This window comes from Equus caballus, chromosome 19 (assembly GCF_041296265.1).
Source record: "Equus caballus isolate H_3958 breed thoroughbred chromosome 19, TB-T2T, whole genome shotgun sequence".
Classification (NCBI taxonomy): Eukaryota; Metazoa; Chordata; class Mammalia; order Perissodactyla; family Equidae; genus Equus; species Equus caballus.
This window is the reverse complement of record NC_091702.1, coordinates 34,379,817-34,401,215: the sequence shown is the minus strand read 5'-3', so window position 1 is coordinate 34,401,215 and position 21,399 is coordinate 34,379,817. Positions and strand designations below refer to the sequence as shown.

General features: G+C 44.6%; 1 protein-coding gene and 2 long non-coding RNA genes across 9 annotated transcripts in view; 2 read left to right on the top strand and 1 right to left on the bottom strand.

Annotated features, from left to right (window-relative positions):
• DGKG (diacylglycerol kinase gamma) overlaps window positions 1-16,372 on the top strand; it is a 236,116-nt gene extending 219,744 nt beyond the window's left edge. For 5 of the 7 annotated variants that reach the window (XM_023623474.2, XM_070242676.1, XM_023623478.2 and 2 more), the window contains one exon: window positions 2,888-4,650. In XM_023623474.2, coding sequence (XP_023479242.1) covers window positions 2,888-2,986 — 99 coding nt within the window. In that variant the 3' untranslated portion in view covers window positions 2,987-4,650. Of the gene's footprint in view, window positions 1-2,887; window positions 4,651-15,405 lie in introns of those variants that run through there. The other 2 variants (XM_070242677.1, XM_070242678.1) reach the window with 1 other exon arrangement.
• Window positions 3,107-21,399, bottom strand: part of LOC111769048 (uncharacterized) — a 33,328-nt gene continuing 15,035 nt past the window's right edge. The window contains exon 3 of the long non-coding RNA XR_002801788.2: window positions 3,107-3,722. This is a non-coding gene — a long non-coding RNA (uncharacterized lncRNA). The remainder of the gene's footprint in view (window positions 3,723-21,399) is intronic.
• Window positions 4,805-12,351, top strand: LOC138918974 (uncharacterized). The gene is made up of 3 exons (XR_011428783.1): window positions 4,805-5,210; window positions 5,310-5,522; window positions 12,192-12,351. It is a non-coding gene; the product is annotated as an uncharacterized lncRNA (long non-coding RNA).

Below are 21,399 nucleotides of genomic sequence, written 5' to 3'. Positions count from 1 at the left end.
ACACAACCGTCTACTGTATCAATTCTCTCCGTAATAGAGCAGAAAAGTAAGAACATGGGGCTACTGTCCTTAGTGCTTGTCATATGTTGTAAATGTCATGAAAAGTTTCTAAGAAAACCATAGAGACTTTAGTTAATTGCCTGAAGTACCCAATTACCAGAGAAGTTTGGGTTCTAACCACAGAAATGTAAGATGCTCTCTTTCCATCATGGGTAGAATAGGCAAGTTTAGCCACATCCAACTACCTCCTAAAATGGAATTTTAACTATTTAACCCACTAACCCTTCCTAATTTGGGGACAAGGGAATAAGAGAGTGACACCTCTTTGACTCAAAATGGGAGTATGATCTCATGCTTCTTGCCTTCAGTGTATGTCCATACAGTGAGCTCTCAGTTATTGTAGTACTAGAATCCACAAACCACATCAGAATCTCATGTTACCCAGGAGTTCCAAACTTCTACCCCATCAAGACCTATGTCAAAACTGCTGAAAAACCAAATGGGAGGGATTTGAGTTTCACTTCCTCCTCTTTGCCCTGGAAGGGCTAACAAGCAAATAAATTGCTCAGCTATAGGGAGAAAAAGGAGAAGCAAGGGTCTTCTATCGTCTAAAAAAAATAGGCTCCATCAGCGGGAAATGTAGGCAGCGCACCAGCTGCCGCTCTCTGCCCCAAGCACAGCCATCTCCACTGCCGGGACATTCTCTCTTTCTTCTTGGTTGGACTAATCACTCAATACTTCCACAGCATGTGCTCTGAATGGGCGCTGTGCTGGCCCAGAGAATACCAGGGTGAGTAAGATGAAGTTCTTCCCCTCAGGGGGCTCACATGCGTGGGGGTGAGAGCAGGCTTACCCCAAAGAAATGTGCCACAAATCACTGTCATTAGATAGTGCTAAGTTACACGCCACAGGTAAGTGCTGTCAGAGTCCCCAGTCTATGCCTCACTTCCGTGAGTTCCAGAACAAACATAATACCCATGATAAGGCATGTAACACAAAATGGTGTTTGATGGGTTCTTGGTTTGCTCCTCTGGTTTACTCCACAAAACAGAAAGACTTATTCTCCTTCTAGATCTCTGGGCTGGTAGAAGCCAAAATAGAGTCATTTCCAGCTTCCTTACCCAGGTTATGCTAATTCTCCACAATGTCTTTTGGTCCCATCTTTTTCCTTCCATATCTTGGGGCCTTATAAATTTAGACCTGGTTTGCATTAGTACCCTCTTAACCAGACTTTCCACCACCCCAGCTCACCCTGACAACAGCTGTTGAATAATTTCCCTCAAACTCTTTTTTTTCATCATGTTATTCTCCAGCATAAAAAGCTATCATGGTTCCCCATTACCTCTCATTAAACCCAATCTCTGCCGCCTCCCCTTTGAAACCCTAGGTCAGCTGCCCCACCCATAACCCTGACCTCATTTCTCATCCTTTGCCCCAAACTCAACTAGCTCATACATGGCCCCTCTACCCAGTGCCTTCCCTCTCTTTTCACCAACACTTTTCCTGCCATTCCTTTCAAATCTTAAAATTCCTCCTCAATTGCTCCTTTCAGATTCTTCTCGTTCCTTACCTAACCTCTTCTTGACACCACTCAATTTATCCTACATTAATTTAAACTTTTGATGGGTCTCTCTCTCCAAGATTTCTTCTCTTATTCTCTGTGGTCACACTGTCAGTTCCAATAAAGTGGTAAAAGCCATGAAAATGGGCTCATAGATTCTGTTTCTTTTGACAGACATCTTTCTCTTCCTCCAATGTAAGATAACAATTATTTAACTGTTACATTCCATTTTACAATGGGCCTTCATTGACTGTCTATCATTTGATCTTCACAACCACTTTGTGAGAAAAATAGGACAAATGTTATTATCTTCATTTGGAAGTTAAGCAAGCATTGGTTTTGCAGGTTAAATGATTTGTCCAAAGGTTCACAGCAAAGAAGTGGGAGTTCTAGGACCCAACCCCAGGTCTTTGAATCCTAAGTGCCACCACCAGGAAGATGGTGTTGGAACACCATCTTCCTACTCTGAACATATGGCATACTTGATAAATGCCGATGGACTGATAATGCAGATTATTAACTTGGCAGTGTCACCGTGCCACATTCAAATAGGGATTAAACATCTTTAAGTCAATTGGAAGTGAAAGACACTGGTGAATTCTCATTTTTGCCTTTCTTCCTAACCTGATCCCCAGAGCATAGCTTCAAGTTTGCATGAGAAAATACTCATACAACCTAAATTCAAAAAATGCATATGCTTTTAAAAGAAAGTTGAGTCTTTCCTGGAAAGCTAAGAAAAGAGGAAACACCTAAGAGACTCACTTTCAAACTCTCCACATGATGTTGCTTGGGTCAGAGATCAGACTGAAGCTTCTAGGTCAACTTCGAGTTACTGGTTGACATCTCTGCACTGCCTCAGCAAGAATGGCTAGGAGCAGTGGAGGCTGGGAATCTGAAGAACTGGGCTCTAGCTGTTCTGCCCTTCTCTGTGTGACCTTAGGGTAATCTAAGACTCAGCAGAGCCTTGGGCCTCTGTTCCTTTATCATACAGAGGGGTTGAATGAGATGGTCCCTGAGGTCTCCTCTGGCTGTGACATTCTGAGTCTATGAATAGCAAGGACACAAGACAGGTGCGAGCTGATCACCACGTGGGAAGCTCACACCTGTCTCTCCCCAGTGTTTCCGCCCCTCACTTCCAGCAGTGCCAAACTCTAGGCCCATTCAGGGTCCAGTTGCCAATTTTGAAGCTGTTCAAGGACAGTCGTCCTTCTGCATGGGGCTTTTTCCAACCCGAAGCTGGCCTTCCTTCCTCTCTCTGCAACTCATTCTCCCATAGGCTACTGGGGTTTGCATGCCACTAATTCATTTCTGCCTCTTTGCTTTTAGATTAAAATTACTCACAAGAACCAAGCGCCCATGATGATGGGACCTCCCCAGAAGAGCAGCTTCTTTTCACTGAGGAGGAAGAGCCGTTCAAAAGACTAAACAATGTGCCAAACACCAGTTAAACCAAGAGATAAAACAAGAAACTGTAATACACACACACACACACACACACACCCCTCTCTAACCATTGGAAGCAAAGCCACCCTTTAGGAAGAATCCTTCACCCTGACATACATTCTATTTATTTCAACAGTGGACACAACCCACCAGAGCCAGTGCCAACAGAACATTTTGAATGGACTTAGGGCCCACCAGGGTGAGGCTGGCTCATGCAGCAACCTCCACATTCCCAGCCTTGAGTGGGACTTTCTGAGACTGAAAGAGAAATCCCCCTTTCTTCCCACCAGTGCTGCAAGTTTCCTCATGAACATTCGCAAGGAGCAGGCTGCAGGTTTCCTGCCTATGGTGAGATCGGATGTGGCCAAGGAAAAGAACTCCTGTTCCAGAGAACTTGCACAAAGGTCCCTCTGTACAGAGACAAAACAGCCTCCGACTCTCAGAGCAACTCCCTTGGCAGGGCTCAGCAAGCGCACGTTGGTTTCTTGGTTGTCCTTCGAGTGACAATTTCTCCCTGAACTCGCTGAGGAGGCAGAAAGGCTGTGGAAAGCTGTGTTTCCATTCTTGGTTCTCTGCGCTGTCAGTGGGCACTTGTTATTTTTCCCAAAGCCTTCTCCCAGTGGCTGTGTGTTTGTTTAGAGACGGCTCCAGGAGGGCCCAGCGCTGCCTGCACAGCACACCTTAGATGTGGTATTTATTTTCTTAGTTCTGTGAACACCTGGGAGGGAAAGCAGAGAAACTGGGATTTATTTTTCAAATTGGTGTCATAATATTGTGTAAAAAGGGAAGAAAAAAAAAAACACCCCCAGCTTCTTTCTTTTTCAAGCCAAAGCGTGTTTCCTGTTTGAGTTCCAAGCCCTGGTGGCAGACTATTCCTGAAGGCAGAGAAGATGGGAGGGAAGGGCCTTTTGCTAAAGAGCCCAGGAGGCAAACCATCAGGTGGTTCCCTCCTGCCTCTCTGCACGTACCACTCCCAGAGTAGACCTGAATGCCCTTCTGATGGTCTCAAGTGTGTGTACATATATATAGCATATATATTTATATATATATAAATATTTATTTACTGATGGACTTTTCCTGATTGAAAAAAAATTATGTAGTATAGGAACAGAAATTGAGAAAGAAAGAGAAGGTTCTTACTCCCAATTCCACCATTTCATTGCCAAGATACATTTCCCCATGGCAATCATGAGATTTAAGGGAAATGAAAGTAGCTTCTTCTCATAAAGAGACTGAGAATTTCTATTCTGGATTCTCAAAAAAACCATGAAAGATATGCTGGGCAGGATTTACTCTCCCATTTGTCAGATAAGGAAACTTATCTTGGAAAAGCTAAGAGACCTGTTCATGGTATCTTGGCTAATGTGGTTTGGGAATAAGTGCCACTAAGATATTTAATAGAGAAAAGAATCCATTCATCTTGGAATAGGGGCATTTCCGGTCACTGAGAAATGTTTCCATTTGGATCCAGTTGCCAGGGAAGAATGAATGTGCAGCACATATGTGATTGGGACAGGCCCACATGAGAAAACGGAGGCCTCGTGATGCTTCCTAGAGATTTTCTCTGGCCTGAACTGGTGAGAAGTTGGTCTGGGGTTGAAGGCACTAGACAGATCATTAAATTAAACTCTCCCCATGTCAACTCATCATGGCCATCATAGTCTCTTTGTCTGGAAACACCTTTGGCTGCAGGGATGACCTCAATGGAGAGTTACAAGGAGGACTAAGGCCCCTTCTACGAGGTGCTGCCAGCCCGTATCCAGAGGGGTCTCGGCAGAGCTCAATGGGCTTCATTCAGCTGGTGCCAACATTACCCTCCTTTCCCAAAGGCAAGACTGTGTAGGGCTTCATTGGTAGAAAGAAACATTTGCCTCAGCACCTTTGCTCCCTCAGGCCTCCATCCTCTCTGAGATTTCTCAAGAGGAAACCTGGGCCCACTCAACATCACTCCACTGAGCTCCCCCTGATCTTGTACTGGGTCATCAGGAGCTTTGCACAAAGAAGGAAAAATTAAGATTGTGTATGCATATTGATCCTAACTCTGAAGGAAGCAGTCACCTAGGACGTTTAGGACGGAGATCTAGGACCATCCTACTCAACCGAACTGTGCAGAACACTGGGCAAGGGGAAAGCCAGGCCACCTGAAGAATGTCCTGAATGACGGGATCCTTGGCAATGGGACCAACAAGCTCCAGAATGGCGACAGGTACTGTCTTGGAAGCCACTTGATTCTGAAATGAACGCAGGTTCAGCTTTGGGGTCACTGATCCCAAGACATTTACAGAAGTTTTTGCCTGTGTTTCAGCCCTGATCCCCAAGATTGAGGCTGTTGAGACATGGCACTATCAACAGGTGAAACTGGATCTCAGAGATTCACAAGTCAGAGACTGGCCCCTGCCTGCTCTGCTCTAGCGCATAGGACTTGCGGTGTTGCTTGAGAGACATGTGCCAAGTCTTCCTTAGAGCCACAGAGTGTAACAAACTTCGGTGAAATTGCACTTCCAATTTGGTAACCTCAGTAAGTCTAGTTTTGTTGTTTAATCTGACCCTACAACTCATCCCTTAACTGCTGTGACTGTGGTTTCTTACTGTAGCGTACCTCATCACAGTGGTCCTCTCAGCAACCTCTGAGGTTGGCAGAGAAGGTACTACTATCCTCATCTTAATAATGAGGAAAACCAGGCTTAAGAAGGTTTAGTGACTTGTCAAAGTCACACGGTTAAGCAGTCAGGAGAGAATCCAGACCCTCATTCCTCATGTTATTCTGATTCTGACCATGCCACAGAGGTGTTCTCACCTGCCCCCGCGCTTCTACCCCACTAGCAATAAAAAGAATGAAACAGGAAATCTTCAATACATCATGCTGTCCCTGGGCTAATGGGCTAGGAGTTGTGCCTCATTATGGCTTGGTCTTTGTGGGTTTCCTCCAGTGAGTTGAGAATGGAGATAAACTTAGTAGGATGATTATATTTCAGGTCAGAGACCAGCTCCTCTCATGAGAGTTTTTCCACAGATGGAAAAGATATGTTAAAATTGCCAAATAAATTAGGAAATACTTGGCAGAACTTGGAAGAGCCTCCAGACTGGCATTACATAACGTGCATATACATTATACATATGCACATTATATAAGGTGACATAGTACTTAATGTGCTGTATATATTATGTAAATTACATATTTGTGAGTAATCATGATAAATATAGAGACCCACTAATCACTTTTTTACACATACTCAGTGACAGATTAGGAAGTTACTTTGCCAGAGAGTCTTAAAACTTACTCTCTCCTGCTGCTTTGGTTCCAGCTCCTGCCAAAAATAATTGCATCAACTTTTCCCATCTCTAGCCCCCTCTCCTCTTGGCCAAAACCCTCAGTTACCTCCTATCCCAGCTAGGCTGTACCTTCTGTGGAACTACCACAATTGGGATCCATAAAAATAGAATCTTGGGGATAGGAAGGATCTAGACTCCCAGGTTCCTGCTGTCACAAGCCTAAACCTCAACACTTCCAGGGAGGTGGGTGCCTAATGCTAATGTTAGAAGATGGAGGGGGGGAGGGGAGGAGGAAAAGGCTACAAACCCTCCAACCGTCCAAGGAAGGAAACTTCATGGTGTTCTTGGCCACCAGTTCCAGGATCCAACAATAATCAATCAGGAAGTTATTTCAAATGTCTACGTCCCCGCAACATATCTCAAACTATAATTTCCTAAAATGTGTTTCACAAAATGCAAGTATCCATAAAATGCTCCATGAAAAAAGAGTTCTGTGGTTGAGATCCCCTTCTAGGCAATATACAGAGAGGCCTGATTTGAAGAACTCATGGTAAAGAACCATAGAAGCCTTAATTTTTCTGTCAACAACTATAGATTAGAAACACAGCCTGAAGCCCATCATTTCTTCTTCTTTTTTTTTCTGAGGAAGGTTAGCCCTGAGCTAACATCCACCACCAATCCTACTCTCTTTTTGCTGAGGAAGACTGGCCCTGAGCTAACATCCATGCCCATCTTCCTCTATTTTATATGTGGTATGCCTGCCACAGCATGACTTGTCAAGCAGTGGACAGGTCCATGCCTGGGATACAAACTGCCGAAGTGGAGCGTGTGAACTTAACCACTACAGCACCAGGCTGGCCCCAACCATTTCTTCTTTTTGTCCTCAGTGGAGATGGAAACATGCAAGTAACCATCCCCTCCAATAATATTCCAAAAAAGTATTTTTATAGGACAAGGAGTTTCCATTCTTAAGATATTCTTTCTAATTTGCTTTATGTGATTGTTTAACTACTTGCATTGTTCCCCTCTACATCTCTTCAAGCAAGAATCAAAGATCTGGACTCCTTGTCCCCTGAGTGAGGAAGGGATTGGGGAAAAATTAAGGGGAAAACATGATAGCTGCCAGAGGTCAGACTTCATTTATGGAGCTCCAGAGAACAGAACCAGGTCAATTATTATTCAATTTAATGTCTGCTCTTAGAGCTGGCCTAATATAGAAAGAGCTGCCTTGTTGGGGAATGAACAGCCTTCTGCTCTTACAGGAAAAGCCCTGACCTGGTTTGGTGGGGAACGAGCAGTGTTTGATCTACCTTGTCCAAAAAACTGTCAAGACCGTTTTTCTAGGCACCAATGTGAAATCAATAGGTCTATTACTTCCTTTTGAACAGTATACCTGAGTGTCCCTTGTTTTCTGAAGAAATGAAAAAATGACTCCCAGAGAGATTTCTGAATCAGTGGGTACTGACCAGTGGGTACACATGGCAGGATTGACAAAACTCATTGGCACCCTCAAGGTCAGCTAGTGGTGGTGATCTCTCCTTGGTAGCTCTGAGAGTTAAAGGAATGAGTTACAGTGTTAAGACCAAAAGAGATTTTGCATTTCTATTGAGGTCCATATTAGCACTTTGGAATTCTTCTCCTAGTCACAAATACCAGACCTGCATCCGACTTGCAAAGACAATGAAAAAGAAACTATGCCACATCTCAAATATCAATCAAGTTTTAGATAAAATAAGAGAGCAAAATTGTGTAGAATTTTACATGGGGCCATTGTTTTAGCCCACTTTGATGGCCCACCATATTGGAGTGACTTCATATTGGAATGACTTCAACCTTCTACTATAAAGAGAAAACAGGAAAAGGAGATAGGAAAGGGAATTCCCATTTATTGCTTACTGGGTGCAAGGCACTGAGTCAAGGTCTTTTCATGTACTATCCCACTTAATCCTCAGAACAGCCTATGATATGGGTGTTGTGCTTATTTCACAGATAAAGGAATTAGTGCATAGAAAGGTGAAGTACCTTGTCCAAAATCAAACACATGGCAAGTGGTAGAGCTAGGACTTGACGTGGGTCTGCCTCACATCAAAATTTATGCTTTTTCTACCATATTTTAGTGCCTTTAACATTCTTATATAACTACTTCCAACCTTACTCTCATCCTGGGTAAGACCACACAGTATTGACAAATTGATCTCCTATCTGGTCAACCTCTGTATAGCCATCTAATCACGTTCCTACTGAAGAACTTCCAGGGCCTGTTCAAATTTAAACTCAACAGCCTCCATGGACAGCCGGAACCGAAAACCTCACCCTTGCAATCAAATTGGCAGCCATCCCCTAATCCTCAACCTTTCAAATTCTAGCTGAATGGGACTCTTTTCCCCAGGCCTACCTAGTGGATTTTCTATTCAACTCTATGAGTGGGAGAGCCACAAGCAGCCTTCTCAGACTTAAATGCCATGGTCAACAAGTGACTGGCCTGCTCAGGGAAGGAGGGCTAGGGTTGTTGCAGGGAGCCTCCAGCAAGAAGGCTCTGCATGTGATCCTCATTAGTGATAAGCGTGGGCTGGGCCATCTGTGTTCCACAGGAGAACAGAATGGCAGGCTGCCTTTCAGATGCCAAGAGATGCTATCTAATGGGAAGATCCAGAGAGCTCAAAAAGCAGAGAGGCATCTTTTCTCATGGGCATCTCTGTGGGAAGCCAGGGACACAGAAAACCAAGGGGTTTTGGAAATTAGCTGCTTACCTTGCTGGGCATTCCACCCTTGCCACCATTTCCTTCCTCATGTCCGTGGTGCAGGACTGCAAGCAGAGCCCTGCAGCCTCATCTGCTAACTAAACTCCCTTAAATAAAGTCCACAATGAACCTGTGTTATCCTGAAATCTGTGGATGCAATGGCAGGTGCATTATAGCAAGGCACTAGAGTGCAATTAAGCCTCCCAGTCTCCCACGGGTCAGGAAACACTGCAGATAGAAGAGACCATTTAATTAGATGCTCAAGGCAGATTCTAGAGAAATAATCAGAAAACATGGAGAGCTACTCTCAATGAGTCAAATTAGGAAAACACAATTTGGAAGCAAAGAGAATAACATCTAACCCAGGATCAAGCATGTAGTAGGTAGTAAGTAAATATTTGTTAAATGAATGAATAGCTAAAGTTGGTATCTGTCTTTCTACCCTGGAATGGGGAGGGGGAGGGGGGTAGAGGCGATGAAAGCTTTTTAACTAACAACTCAGGAACTCGAAACCACAGGATGTAGAGGGAGCTCATCGAGGCCTTTAACTACCCAGACATCTGTTGAGTGATGGATACAGCTAAATATGGATCATCAAAGGGCTTTCTAGGTCACATGGAGGGCAGCTTCATGATTCAGAAAATATGAAATTCAACTTGGACAGAAGGACAGAAATGTTTTCAATCTACTTCTTAAAGATAAGGTCGGGATTGACCAAGAATAAAAAGGCAGCACAGAAGTGGAGTTACAGCACAGTAAGAGACCAGCATAATAAGATACAGATTAATGAGATGAAAAGAGAGAGAAAATTGGATCTTTTAGAAGATTTATTTGAGCAAGGCCAGATGAGTGTGAACACTACAGTCGTCCAAAAATGGAAGAAAGGACTGAGAAATCCTTTGTTTAAAAAAGCTTAAAGTTGAGTTAATGGTAAAATGGAAATATCCAGGTATTGATAGAATTGTTGTTAAATAACAACTATCATTCATTGTTTAGTCCAAAGCCTATTATTTTGACCACTTTTAAACTTCACGAGAACCTTATGAAGTTGGCGCTGTATGGTTCCCGTTTGACAAATGAAGACAGAGCAAATCTCATGGCGGCAGATCCAGGATTCTGGTCTGTCAGTATCCGCCTTCAAAGCCCGTGTCCGTGCCTGCAATGCCTTCACTGAGTCCTCTGAGCTTCAAGCATGGTGACAGGGATTTTCTCCCCCCAAAGCAATACCCTGGGCATGACTTAATTCCTTCTCAAACTGGAAATCCATGTCCCCCTCCTCCCTCTTCCACCGAGCCGGAGTGGGAAACAGCATTCATTTGCCGGGGAGCAGATCTGGGCAGCAGAAAGTCCACATACACCTTACCCGCCTCCCTTATTGTTAGATTCTTTCTCCAAGGCACCAGCCATCTCCTAAGACACTACCCAGGGAACAGCCAGCCAACAATGAACACCTGGTGAAGGACTCAAGAGGTCAGGGGATTCACACAATATTAAAGATCATATTAAAAGATACACAGAGACCATATTAAAGATCAGGTTCAACTGAAGTGAGCTCAGGTAGTCAAACATCAGAATTTAGTAATTGATATCTAAAGGTGGAACAGAGAGTCGAAGTATCCTTTTAAAAAATCTGTTGAGTGAAACATAATTTGGGGTAAAAACACTGCTTCTAGAATGATGGGAAAAAATTGAACTTTTTCCTTTCCAAAAAAAAGAAAAATCCTTTTTCAAATGGAATCTTAGCAAGAATTACAAGGTGAGGGATAATAAAGTGGAAATTTATTTTTGCCTTTAGACAATATGAAAGGAGATGAATTTATAAACCCCACAATATACGTGGCAATCTAGAAGAAGATTCCAGAAAGTCTGCATTTTCTATTGAGGGATTAAACAACAGTACTTTCAAAGTAGCTAATGAACTTATTTTTTTTTTGAAGATTTTATTTTTTCCTTTTTCTCCCCAAAGCTCCCCGATACATAGTTGTATAGTCTTCGTTGTGGGTCCTTCTAGTTGTGGCATGTGGGACGCTGCCTCAGCGTGGTTTGCTGAGCAGTGCCATGTCCGCGCCCAAGATTCAAACCAACGAAACACTGGGCCGCCTGCAGCGGAGCGCGCAAACTTAACCACTCAGCCACAGGGCCAGCCCCAATGAACTTATTTTTTTATCTTTTTGTTTTTTTTAAGAAAACTGGTACCAGTTGGTTACCAGAAAATGGCATGATCTTTAAGAAAAGACAAATTTTCCTGGTAAATATTTCCTCTCTCCCTAATATCCTTGAAGTAAAAGGATTGAGAACTAGATCTTTTAACTCAGAGAAACAGAGGAGCATGGGGGGTGTCAATAATAGAGGATGTCATTGAACTACTGTTTGGGATTTGCTATCATCATACTCTGCTACCACTAGGCATTAAGGTAATGATAATAAACCCAAGAGGATTAAGCAACTCCCACCTCCAATCTTCTCCCTGTCAGCCTCCTGAAGCTCCCCCACCCTCCTCCAGGTTAAATATACTTCCTGGAATTAGAACGTCTGGGAATAATTTCTTTTTATTATGAAAATTGTCAAACATACAGAAGAGTAGAGCCATGAGTCTAATGAGAACCCATATACCCATCACTTTGATTCAACAATTATCATTTTGCCGTATTTGTTTCATCTTTTTTTCCCTTGAAATATTTTAAAGTAAATTATAGATGTCATGACATCTCACACCAAAATACTTAGGCATACATCATTATGGTGGATCCTTTCTTAAACGTTAAAGGTTGTGGGTATCATCCACTTGCTGGAGGAAGATTTTGGGGTGTTGTGCATATGAGGTCAGTCATTTCTCAACAGACTGAATCCACTTTTCACAAATAGAAGTTAATCAGGACATCACTCTAACACTTAAGAGGAGAAAGTTTTGGGTTGAACCCAGGGAAGGTCTTAGCTGTATTCAAAACATTCCTGATTGATCTGGAAAGAGGAAGGTAAACAGCACATTAACGAAATTCTCAAAAGACAGAAAATGGGGAAGTATTATAAGCACTAATGATGCCAGAGAGAAAGTGCAAAGCACTTGGAGGAGTCAGAAATTTACCTGAACAATGCATGTTTTATTTTTGAAATAAAAATGTTTAACGCATTAGTAGTTACAGAAAGGCTGGACATGGTATTATTTTGGACAGGTAAAACATCGTCTCCGCAGATTCATTTGATCGTACAAAAACCAGTTACAATTACCGCCCCCACAATGTGACGACTGTGAAGCCAACTGAGGGAGAGGGGCAGGCTGCTGAGATGTACAGACAGATCCTCCTGCTCCACTGGGGCTCAACTGAACTGGAAGTATGTCAACCCCCGAGAGAATGTCTGGGGAGCCTGGTTGAGACGTGTTGGCTCACTTATGCAGGCTGAGGTATCATTTGCAACAGGCAAAGTGCAAGAGAAGCAGGTATCATTCCCTTGCTCAGCTGCTGGGGTCAGGGCGGGCTGACTGCAGATGTTCTGGACAAGATGGTGGACAAGGTGGTTGGTTAGTGTGCTTGCCAAAGTCTGCTGGCTCAGTGATTCTGCCAAACAAAAGGGAAGCAGGTAAAATGAGTGGCAGAAGTTTCCAGAATATTGAGCCTGTCTCAGTCAATAAATGAAATGAATTTCCTATTCAAGAACAGCCTAGGTGGTGGCAACAACTGGAAACCAAGGCCTGATGCTCAAGCAAGGCCTAATTCCCAGCCTGTAGCTGATGGACCTAACTGAGCACACATCTGGCTTCCCACACGTCAGGAGGGCAAGCTCTCTTATCCATGCCACCGGTGCATATCTGCATACCTGTGACTCGCTAACCCCTTCCCCCACACCATGGGGCTGATAAGACCAAGCATCACCTTTTCCTGTCCTGACATTGCTGCTGTGAGGAATGGAAGGCTATGTCAACTGACATGGAAATGAAAATTGTCTTCATCATCCTCAGAGTGGGAACATGTTTTCTTCCCAGAGCGCCCCCTCTTTGGAAGAACACAGTCTCTTCTGAGCTCCCTCCTCCAGCCTAACCCCTGGCCCTGAAGCCCAGGATCCGCTGACAGGCGTGAAAACATATGAGCTCACTGCAGCTTATGTAAGAGCTCTTGGCAGGCCTTCCCGGGAGCACACTTGTGTCTGCCTTGTCTAGGCAATGTGATTTGCCTTTTCTCTATCTCCTCGGAACTCTTGATGAGTCCTTTGTCACAGGGAGGAGGAAGCACGGTGTTCCCTCCTATTTCCAGTGATTAAAATCACACAGTTTCCTGAGGGGGGAAATAAGTATTCAAAAGACAACCTTCACTTCATATGCTAAGTCCCCTTCATGGTGGCACTGCCCCTTTGCCCGGTTCTTTTCCTTGATGAGGCCACAGTACTTTGTTCTCCAAGGCAGGTCAGGTGCCTTGGATCCTGCCTCCCATTGACTTGGTGAGAACTCCCACTCTTTCCTAGACTCCTTTATCTTGAGGGAGGACAGAAATTTTGGGGAACTGCACTCGAGAAATTTGAAGAGAAGTGAGGAGACAGAGAAAGCAAGGGAAGGCCATGAGCCGATCTTCAAATTCAGGGGCTGTTTTACATGGCTCCCAAGAGGACAAGGGAAGATTTTAGGTCAGGATTTGGTTCTCCTCCTGCTGTTGAGGAAAGGAAAGGGAGTGGGAGGACCTGGGAGGCCCTTTGCAGGGATGTGCTCCACACTGCTGCCTCAGTTACTCCAAGCCTGGGCAGCTCGAGGCAGTCCCAGAGAAGACAGGGGATCTCAGCCTGTGCCTGTTTGTGTTCTCCTTCCTGAACATGACAGGCCACCACCCAAGGGCTCCTCCTACCCACAGAGCATCAGCTCCAGAAATGCGCTCTTCTCCCTCTGCGCAGCATTGCACTGCTTCTCTCGTGGGGCCAACTCTACTTCCCACGTTATAATTCCCATATTATATCTCAGTTTGCCCCCATGTGAAATCGGGCTGGAAAGAACAATTAATACCTTTGTTCATTTACTCATCAATAAATATTTTGTTATTAAATGACGTCTATTTGCCAGGCACCACACCCTAACCTCTCATCATGGCTCAATGCGGGTCTCTTACTTTTCCTCCATCTTTTCCCATCACATTCTGCTTTTCTCAACCTCCACTCACACCCTCTGCCTGCTTCTGCCACTTTTTCTTCTTTCTTTTATCCTCATGATGTTTCTCTTCATTCTCCACCCCCCCCCCATGATTCTATTTTTAGAGTGTTCATACATAAAATCAGAGGATCAGAGGAATCTGAGGGGGTATCTTCTTAAGGGGATACACCTTGTTATCTCCAGGCAAGTCTGTGCTTAAAAGGCCCAGGAAAGATCAGAGGACATAGTCCAGAGCCCAGTTTCAGGATATATTTCAGAATCTCACAACTGCTCCCATCAAGATATCGTCCTCAATGTCTAATTTAAATTCCTCTGTTCAATACTACGCTCCTTTTTCTCCTTACCTTTTGGGTCACATCTCAGGCATAAAGCACCTTTGTGGGTACAGAACTGTTGGGAGGTTTAACCCAAAACAACAAGGGTGAACATCCAGACCATAAGGGTATTAGTTTCAGTGTAAAAACAACCGAATCAGGAACAAAGAAGGGACTAGAGGCCATGGCATTAAGAGGGTTTGGCTTCTGTAAGATCAATGAAAACAAAACAAACAAATCAAAACCCACAAGCATAACCCCATGGGAGTCACAATTTCTAATAGATTATCTCAAGGAACATGAAAATTCCATTGGGAGGGAGTTCTGGAATCATAGACCCTCTTGTCAGAAAGGCCCTTCTTTAGATGTTTCATGACTAGTTGGCAGCCAGCGTAGCATAACGTCTGTGCTCTGCTGGGTGTAGTTGAATAACGAATGGTGGCCATTCAGCATTGGTTCCTATGTCACCATATGCAGAATTCCTCTGCAAAGCCATTTTCCAGGCCCCTGCGTAGAGGGAAAGTCAGGTCTACATGTGGACAGGGCCTGATGCTCCAGATGTTGCCCCTTTTGATTTGTGAGAATCTGCCAAGGTAGCCTACAGTCTTGATAGAGGCAGTGTGGTCTAGTGGGTAGGTTGCCTGACAAGGAGGCAGATTTCAAAACCTGCAGCATTTTCTTTCTGTATTTCTTTCTTCTCCAGATGGAAAGAAGCAAGAGACCCAACTAAAGAGAATAGGGTCCTACAGAAAGTTGCTGACCCAGTTTCTAGCACAGCTACCCTCTTCCATAGAACGAGAAGTAACCATTTGTGCCTCTCTGTATCATCATCCTCAATGCTCGGTAGATATCTTAGAGAAAGTGTTATTGTAAACAAGTAATCATAATTCCAAGAAGCCACCTTTTAAGGGGGTTCTGATGGATGCTTTTTTCTCTCTGCAGAAAACAAGTGAGACCTTTCTATCTTGGAAAAGTCTGGCAAATGTTCCAGAGAAGCTGCTGTGGAAGGGAACTGTTCCATGTCCCATGATGGTGTGAGGGATGAAACCCTGCCTGGGAGACAAGGGCAACACACGGAGTGGCCTACAGTCCTGTCTCAGCTACGCGGCCTTGGACATGGCCTTCAGCCTTCTGGGGCCACTCTTTCTCCATCTATCAAACAAGGGGGCTCCAAAGACTTTCACTCTTCAACAATCTTGCCTTCACCTGGGATAGATGCTATGGCCATAGGAGAGAGGGCAAGGTCCTTGTTCTTGTGGATCTTCCACCAGGCCCAAGCCTTGCCCCAGCACTGCTGACCCTGGAGGGCTACTCCCAGCCCCTCAGCCAAGAATCTACCTTCCTTCCCTCTTGAGGATTGATCAGGCTCAGAAATCATCTGATGTGGGGGGCCAACATGAAAAAAACACTACAAGGAAACTCTTGGATAAGCCTTCCACCTACACACACACATATACACACACACACATACTCAATCCATGAAGTGCGAGCATTTTCCCTTCTGTGTATCAAACCCACTTTACCCTTTCTCACTGCCAGCGTGTTAGGAGAGAATTCAGTTCTACCTATGGAAAAGCACTGCTTCCTCTTAGGGAACTTAGCTAAACCTCAGGGTTCGGGGGTGAGGCTAAAGGTCCTAACACACTTCAACTGTGGCCCATTAATGCAGATCACCAGCCGAGACTGAGGCAGGAACTAGTTAGCACAGTGCCAGGGTCTAGATCCTTCCCCTGCTCCTCCACCCCCACTGCCTCCCCGCCTCTAGATCTGTTGTTCTTTAATGGGGGCTGCCTGCTCAAGCCTGCCTGTCTGCCTGCACAGAGTGCTGTGGATTTGTTCTGTAATGTACCGTGTGTATGTATGTCCTGATTCTGGTTTACTGCAAATAAAAATGACAGCAAATGGCTGACTTCTGACCTCCTAATGGTTTCTTTTCACGCCATTGCTTGAGAAATCCAGATTGTCTGATCAGCCACAGAGTGCTGGAGATGTGCGTGCTCCTCTAGACTATTCCGTAGCCTTGCCACAGTTGCCCACTGCCAGGGAGCTTCCACTGATACGCCAGGACTGGGACGAATTGAAACTCTCTGTTGCCACTTTCCTGGTATTGAAGGAGGGGGAGAGGAAGCCAAAACTCCTATTACATAAGCCCCTGCTAAACATTTTATATATATCATCTCATTGACATCTGAAAACTCCCCTATGAAGTGGTTAGCATTTTATAGATGAGGAAACAAAGGCTCAGAAATGATAATTAACTTGCTCAACAAGTAACCTAAGTAAGTCAGTTCTGTCTCTCTCATACCTCAACAATCATACCCTCTCCTCTCAACTAATGTTCCTCCAAGTGTGGCCAGTGGACTGCTTACATCAGAAACACCTGAGGTCCAGATTTCTGGGTCCCACTCAGACCTCCTGAATCATGATCTCTGAGAGTGAGACCCTAAAATTTACTATTTTGTAATCCGGGACTGTAGATAGATCCTTGCGCCCGTGAAAGTTTGAGAACCCCTACACCACACCCTGCTGGCAGGCAGGACCACTCCAGGAGGACAGGGACAAGCCAAGGCTTTAGAATAACTCAGAAACGGAAACCTATAGACAAGCATCCTTATAGACTATTGACATCTGAAAACTCATCTCTTCAGAAGAGATCTGGAGAAGAAGCAGGTCTGGCATAAAAGTGCAAATGGACTTCACATCAGAGATGGTTGGCCCTTCTCCCCAGAATTTAGACCCCAAGAATAAGTCCATCAGATGGTCTCCAGGCTGAGGTTGTCCTGAACCAAGGGTTCAAGGTCACACCTGGGTAGGGCTAGGCAAGGGAGCAGGGGCTCAACACAACAGGCTTGGGGCCCGGGGCCTGTAATGGGGCTGAGCCTCCGAGGAAGACGTGATGAATGCCTTCTTTGCAGCTGCTTGCGGGCTCCCGCTGCTTTTTCAACCCCCACCTCCCTGCCCAGCCTGGCCTGACTGGCCAGTCTCCAGGCTTTGAAGAGCCACTGCTGTTGTAGCTCCAGGCTCTTCCTGCCACAACTGACCAACAAGGTTCTAAAAGCCTTGGAACTCACGCCCTGAATCCTCAGTCTTCTCCATGTTCCTGCTGTCATCCTCAGGGCCGGGCAAGGACTCAGGCCTCAGGGAACCTAACCCAAATGTTACTCACTCCTACCCATTCCCTCCCTCTTCCACCTAGATCTACTGAGTTCTATTTTGTGCCTCAGAGTCTAGGTGGAGGTTTCTGAAATGATGGCTGGGATGTTTGAGCTGGGGCACTGTGAGACGGATGCATAATTGCTACTCGGGGGCAGAACAAAATACTGGAAATAGCTCAGCTGCCCGCTCAACTGGGGAGACCCAACCATCCTCTCACCCTCCCAGCTGCAACTCTGTGTGAAAAATATTTTCCTCAAGAAAATGGCTTTTCTGGAGTCAAGAAATCAAGAAAACAACTCCTGTGCAGAATTTGATATAATGAAATCAGCAAAACATTTGAATTATGAATCTGGAAAGTAGTTTATGATCTAGAACTCTAATGGTGAAAATTTTCTTGAATCTCTGTAGCTAACAAAAGAATTGTGTAAACAAGGAAAATGCTGGTCCATTCAAGAACAAAGGCCTTTGGCAGTTGTGTTTGCATTTTAAACAGCAGCAAAGAATAACCCATTTGCTGTGGCATTTACAAGATTTTCGAACACATATGACCGTGTTCTTACTCCTTCCCCCACTTAACAGGTTACAGTGTGCCTTTAAAAGTAACAAAACTGCCTTTGTTTTTCAATGTCTTTCCCTCCCACTTTCCATTAAATGAGACTATCAATTATTACAGAAATATTTCTCAACCTAAAGTCCTAAAGCCATTCACAGAGGGAGCAGACAAGTCAAGGGCAGCAAAAATGGCTATGCAAGTAGATTAGAAAGAAAGATCAGAGAGAATGCGAGATAATGGTGGTCTCAGAACTGAAGGGATAACAGAGAGCAAGCACTTGGCCCAACCTCTCAGCCCAGAGCAAGACTCCCCAGTACAGCAGCTGTGCCACGGGCAGCCCCCTCTGCTTGAAGACTTCTGTGGATGGGCAGACCACTACCCTCCCAGGATGCCCATTTGGGAGCAGTTCTCTGAGCCTTAAATAGGTTCCCATTGCACCCACATCTGCCTCCCATTACCTCCCATCACTGGGCCCTGGCTTGGCCGCTAGCAACACAAAATCCATCTCACCTTTCTCCTGCAGAACAGCTTTCAGATAGCTGGAAACAGCCACCTCATCCTAGCTAAGTCTTTATTTTTTTTTTCCCTCCAGACTAAACATCCTCTAAATCCTTAAATCAGCCCTTATATGTCATGACTCTCAGACCCTAAGCTATTCTTGCAACTTTCTCTGGAACAACAACAACCACCAAGGCCCCTCTTAAAATGCGATTCTCAGAACTGAGTACAGCACAGCGCCCCAGACACGGGTGGGCAAGCGCACAGCCACATCCCTCCTGCTGGATGCCACTCTAGCTTTCCCTGGCAACTGGATCACCCTGCTAATTCGGCCTTCTCTCACAGCCAATATCTCCCAGCCTCTAAAGAATGCTAATACCTACCATTGGTATGGTGCTTTGCAGATTACAAAGTCCTCTCAGAAACGTGGTCTCATTTACTCCTCACAACAACCCAGTGAGGTTGATTAAAGATGAGGAAGCTAAGGTTTTTCCAAGGCCACATAGCCAGGCCTCAAGCCCTGAGCCTGTGATTCCAAATCCATGCTCCTCCAAACACACCTGTGTTGTCTTTTCATTTGAACTTGTTAAGGCCAAAAAGGCTCCCTGGCTTCATTTGTTAGTGTTTATTCCAAATCTTTTTTTTTTTCTGTTCCATTTTGTCTTGTTAATTTCTGCCCATCCTTTAACCTGTCTAGATCTTTTTGACTCCTATTTTAGCCGCCTCTTCCATTAAAGGGAAGACACTGGCTCAGAGACAGAAGGCAACAGGCAATGTGGTGTGGGAAATGCATGTTGAATAGGGGGATCAGGAGATGGGTTCCAGGCCCCATCCACCTTGGCTGACTGTGTTACCCTAGGCAAGACCCTTAGCCTCTCAGAGCCTCATTTTCTGAGGAGGGGGCATCTGTGTAGATTGCCCAGCCAATTCCCAAGACCTTTCCCAGTTTTATGAATCGAATAGGAAGAAAAGACCTTATCATTAATCAGATGGTTCCTCTTCTCTTTTAATCTAATGAGATATTGAACATGAGACTTCACTCAAAATATTTCACACGACTTTCTTTTGCTAAAATAAAGAAAAGCAAATATGGCCATGGCAATAAGCAACATTTATTTCATCTGATTGCCAGCCCTGGTTTTGGGGGGAGGAGGGGCAGAAAGGATTATAATGGCTATCTCTCAAGATGTAGGACCCAAAGACTAAGGAATCCTCAAGGGGGCTGAACAGGAACCTCTGCAGCTGTCACCTGACACTCTCTCCACATTACCAGGGGACCAAAGACCCCACAATAAAGATCCCCCTCTACAGTGGCCACTTAAATGATGTGGGAAGGGAGAGAAACTCCTACTTATTAAGCATCTCTGTGTGCCTTCCTAGGAAAGTCACATGATAAATGTTCTTGGATCATTGCACTAAGATAAGAAAAATCATCCCATCTTTTTATTCTTCTAGAGTGGAGCTATTCAATAGAAATATAATGTGAGCCACGTTTGTAAGCTTAAATTTTCTAGTAACCACATAAGAAGAGTAAAAAGGAACAAGTGAAATTAACTTTAACAAAATATGTTATTTAACTCAACATATCCCAAATATTATCATTTCAACAAGTAATCCATATAAAAACTATTAATGAGATACTTAACATTTTTCTTTGTACTAAGCCTTCAAAATCCAGTATTTGTTTTACAGTAACAACACTAGCCTGGGGTCAGCGGCTCCTGTACTGGACCAAGAAGCTCCTTCGTGGTGCTTCCCCTTCTTAGCACTTCTCAAACTACATTGCAACGGCCTGTTTCACTGTCTGCATCATAACTTCAGACTGGAGCTCTGAGAGGGCAGGGATTATGGCGTTAACTGGTACTTCCCCAGCTCCCAGCTCAGTGCTGGACGTGGATATAATGGGCCCTTGATGAGCATTTGCCAAGGAAGCGAGGAAGGGAAGAATACAAGCTTGCACACCTGACCAGAACAGGGAGGAGCTTGGGTGTGAACCTATGTCTACCTGACGATGAGACCCATCATCGCTTCACCATATCATGCTGCTGACAGGAAGCATTATGAAAAGAGCACGGCCTTTAGTGCCAAACAGACTTGGGTTCAACTTTCAGCTAGGTGATAGAAATGGAGAACTCAGCACAGACGTTGCTAGAGTGATTTTATGCCATTTCCTCATCTGTAAAAAGGGGATGGTAAGACCTACCTCCCAGGTAACTATGAAGATGGCACATATCTTGCAAACATTAGACTTTAACATAAATGTTAGTTTCCTTTCCTTGTCTAATAAAATGGAAATAAATCATTCTTATCTGGCCAAGGTTTAATTATGCAGTAGCTTTGACCCTATCTAGAGAGGCGAAAGTAATGAGAAGCGAATCAAAATTTGAGAAAGGGAGCCAGCTCCTACCATCTGCCTCCTTGTTTGTTCTTTAAAAAGCTCCACAAAATGCAGATCTAGCCAGGGCAGCCCGTGATCTGTGAGGGTGTGAGAGACGCACACTGCACTCTCTTTAGACCTTTGCCTCAGGGATTCTAGCATTTAAACCTCCTCTGCCCCAAGCCCAGGAGAACCCACCTTTGCTTTTCAAGAGCTCAGGAGGCTGGAAACTCTAAGAATCATTCCTGGTGCAGCAGCCCAGGTGGAGAAGGGGCCCAGGCAATGCTCAGAGGTTCAGTCATGAGGCCTAGGTCCTAGCCAGAGTTTGATCCTCAAGGAAGGAAATGGCTCC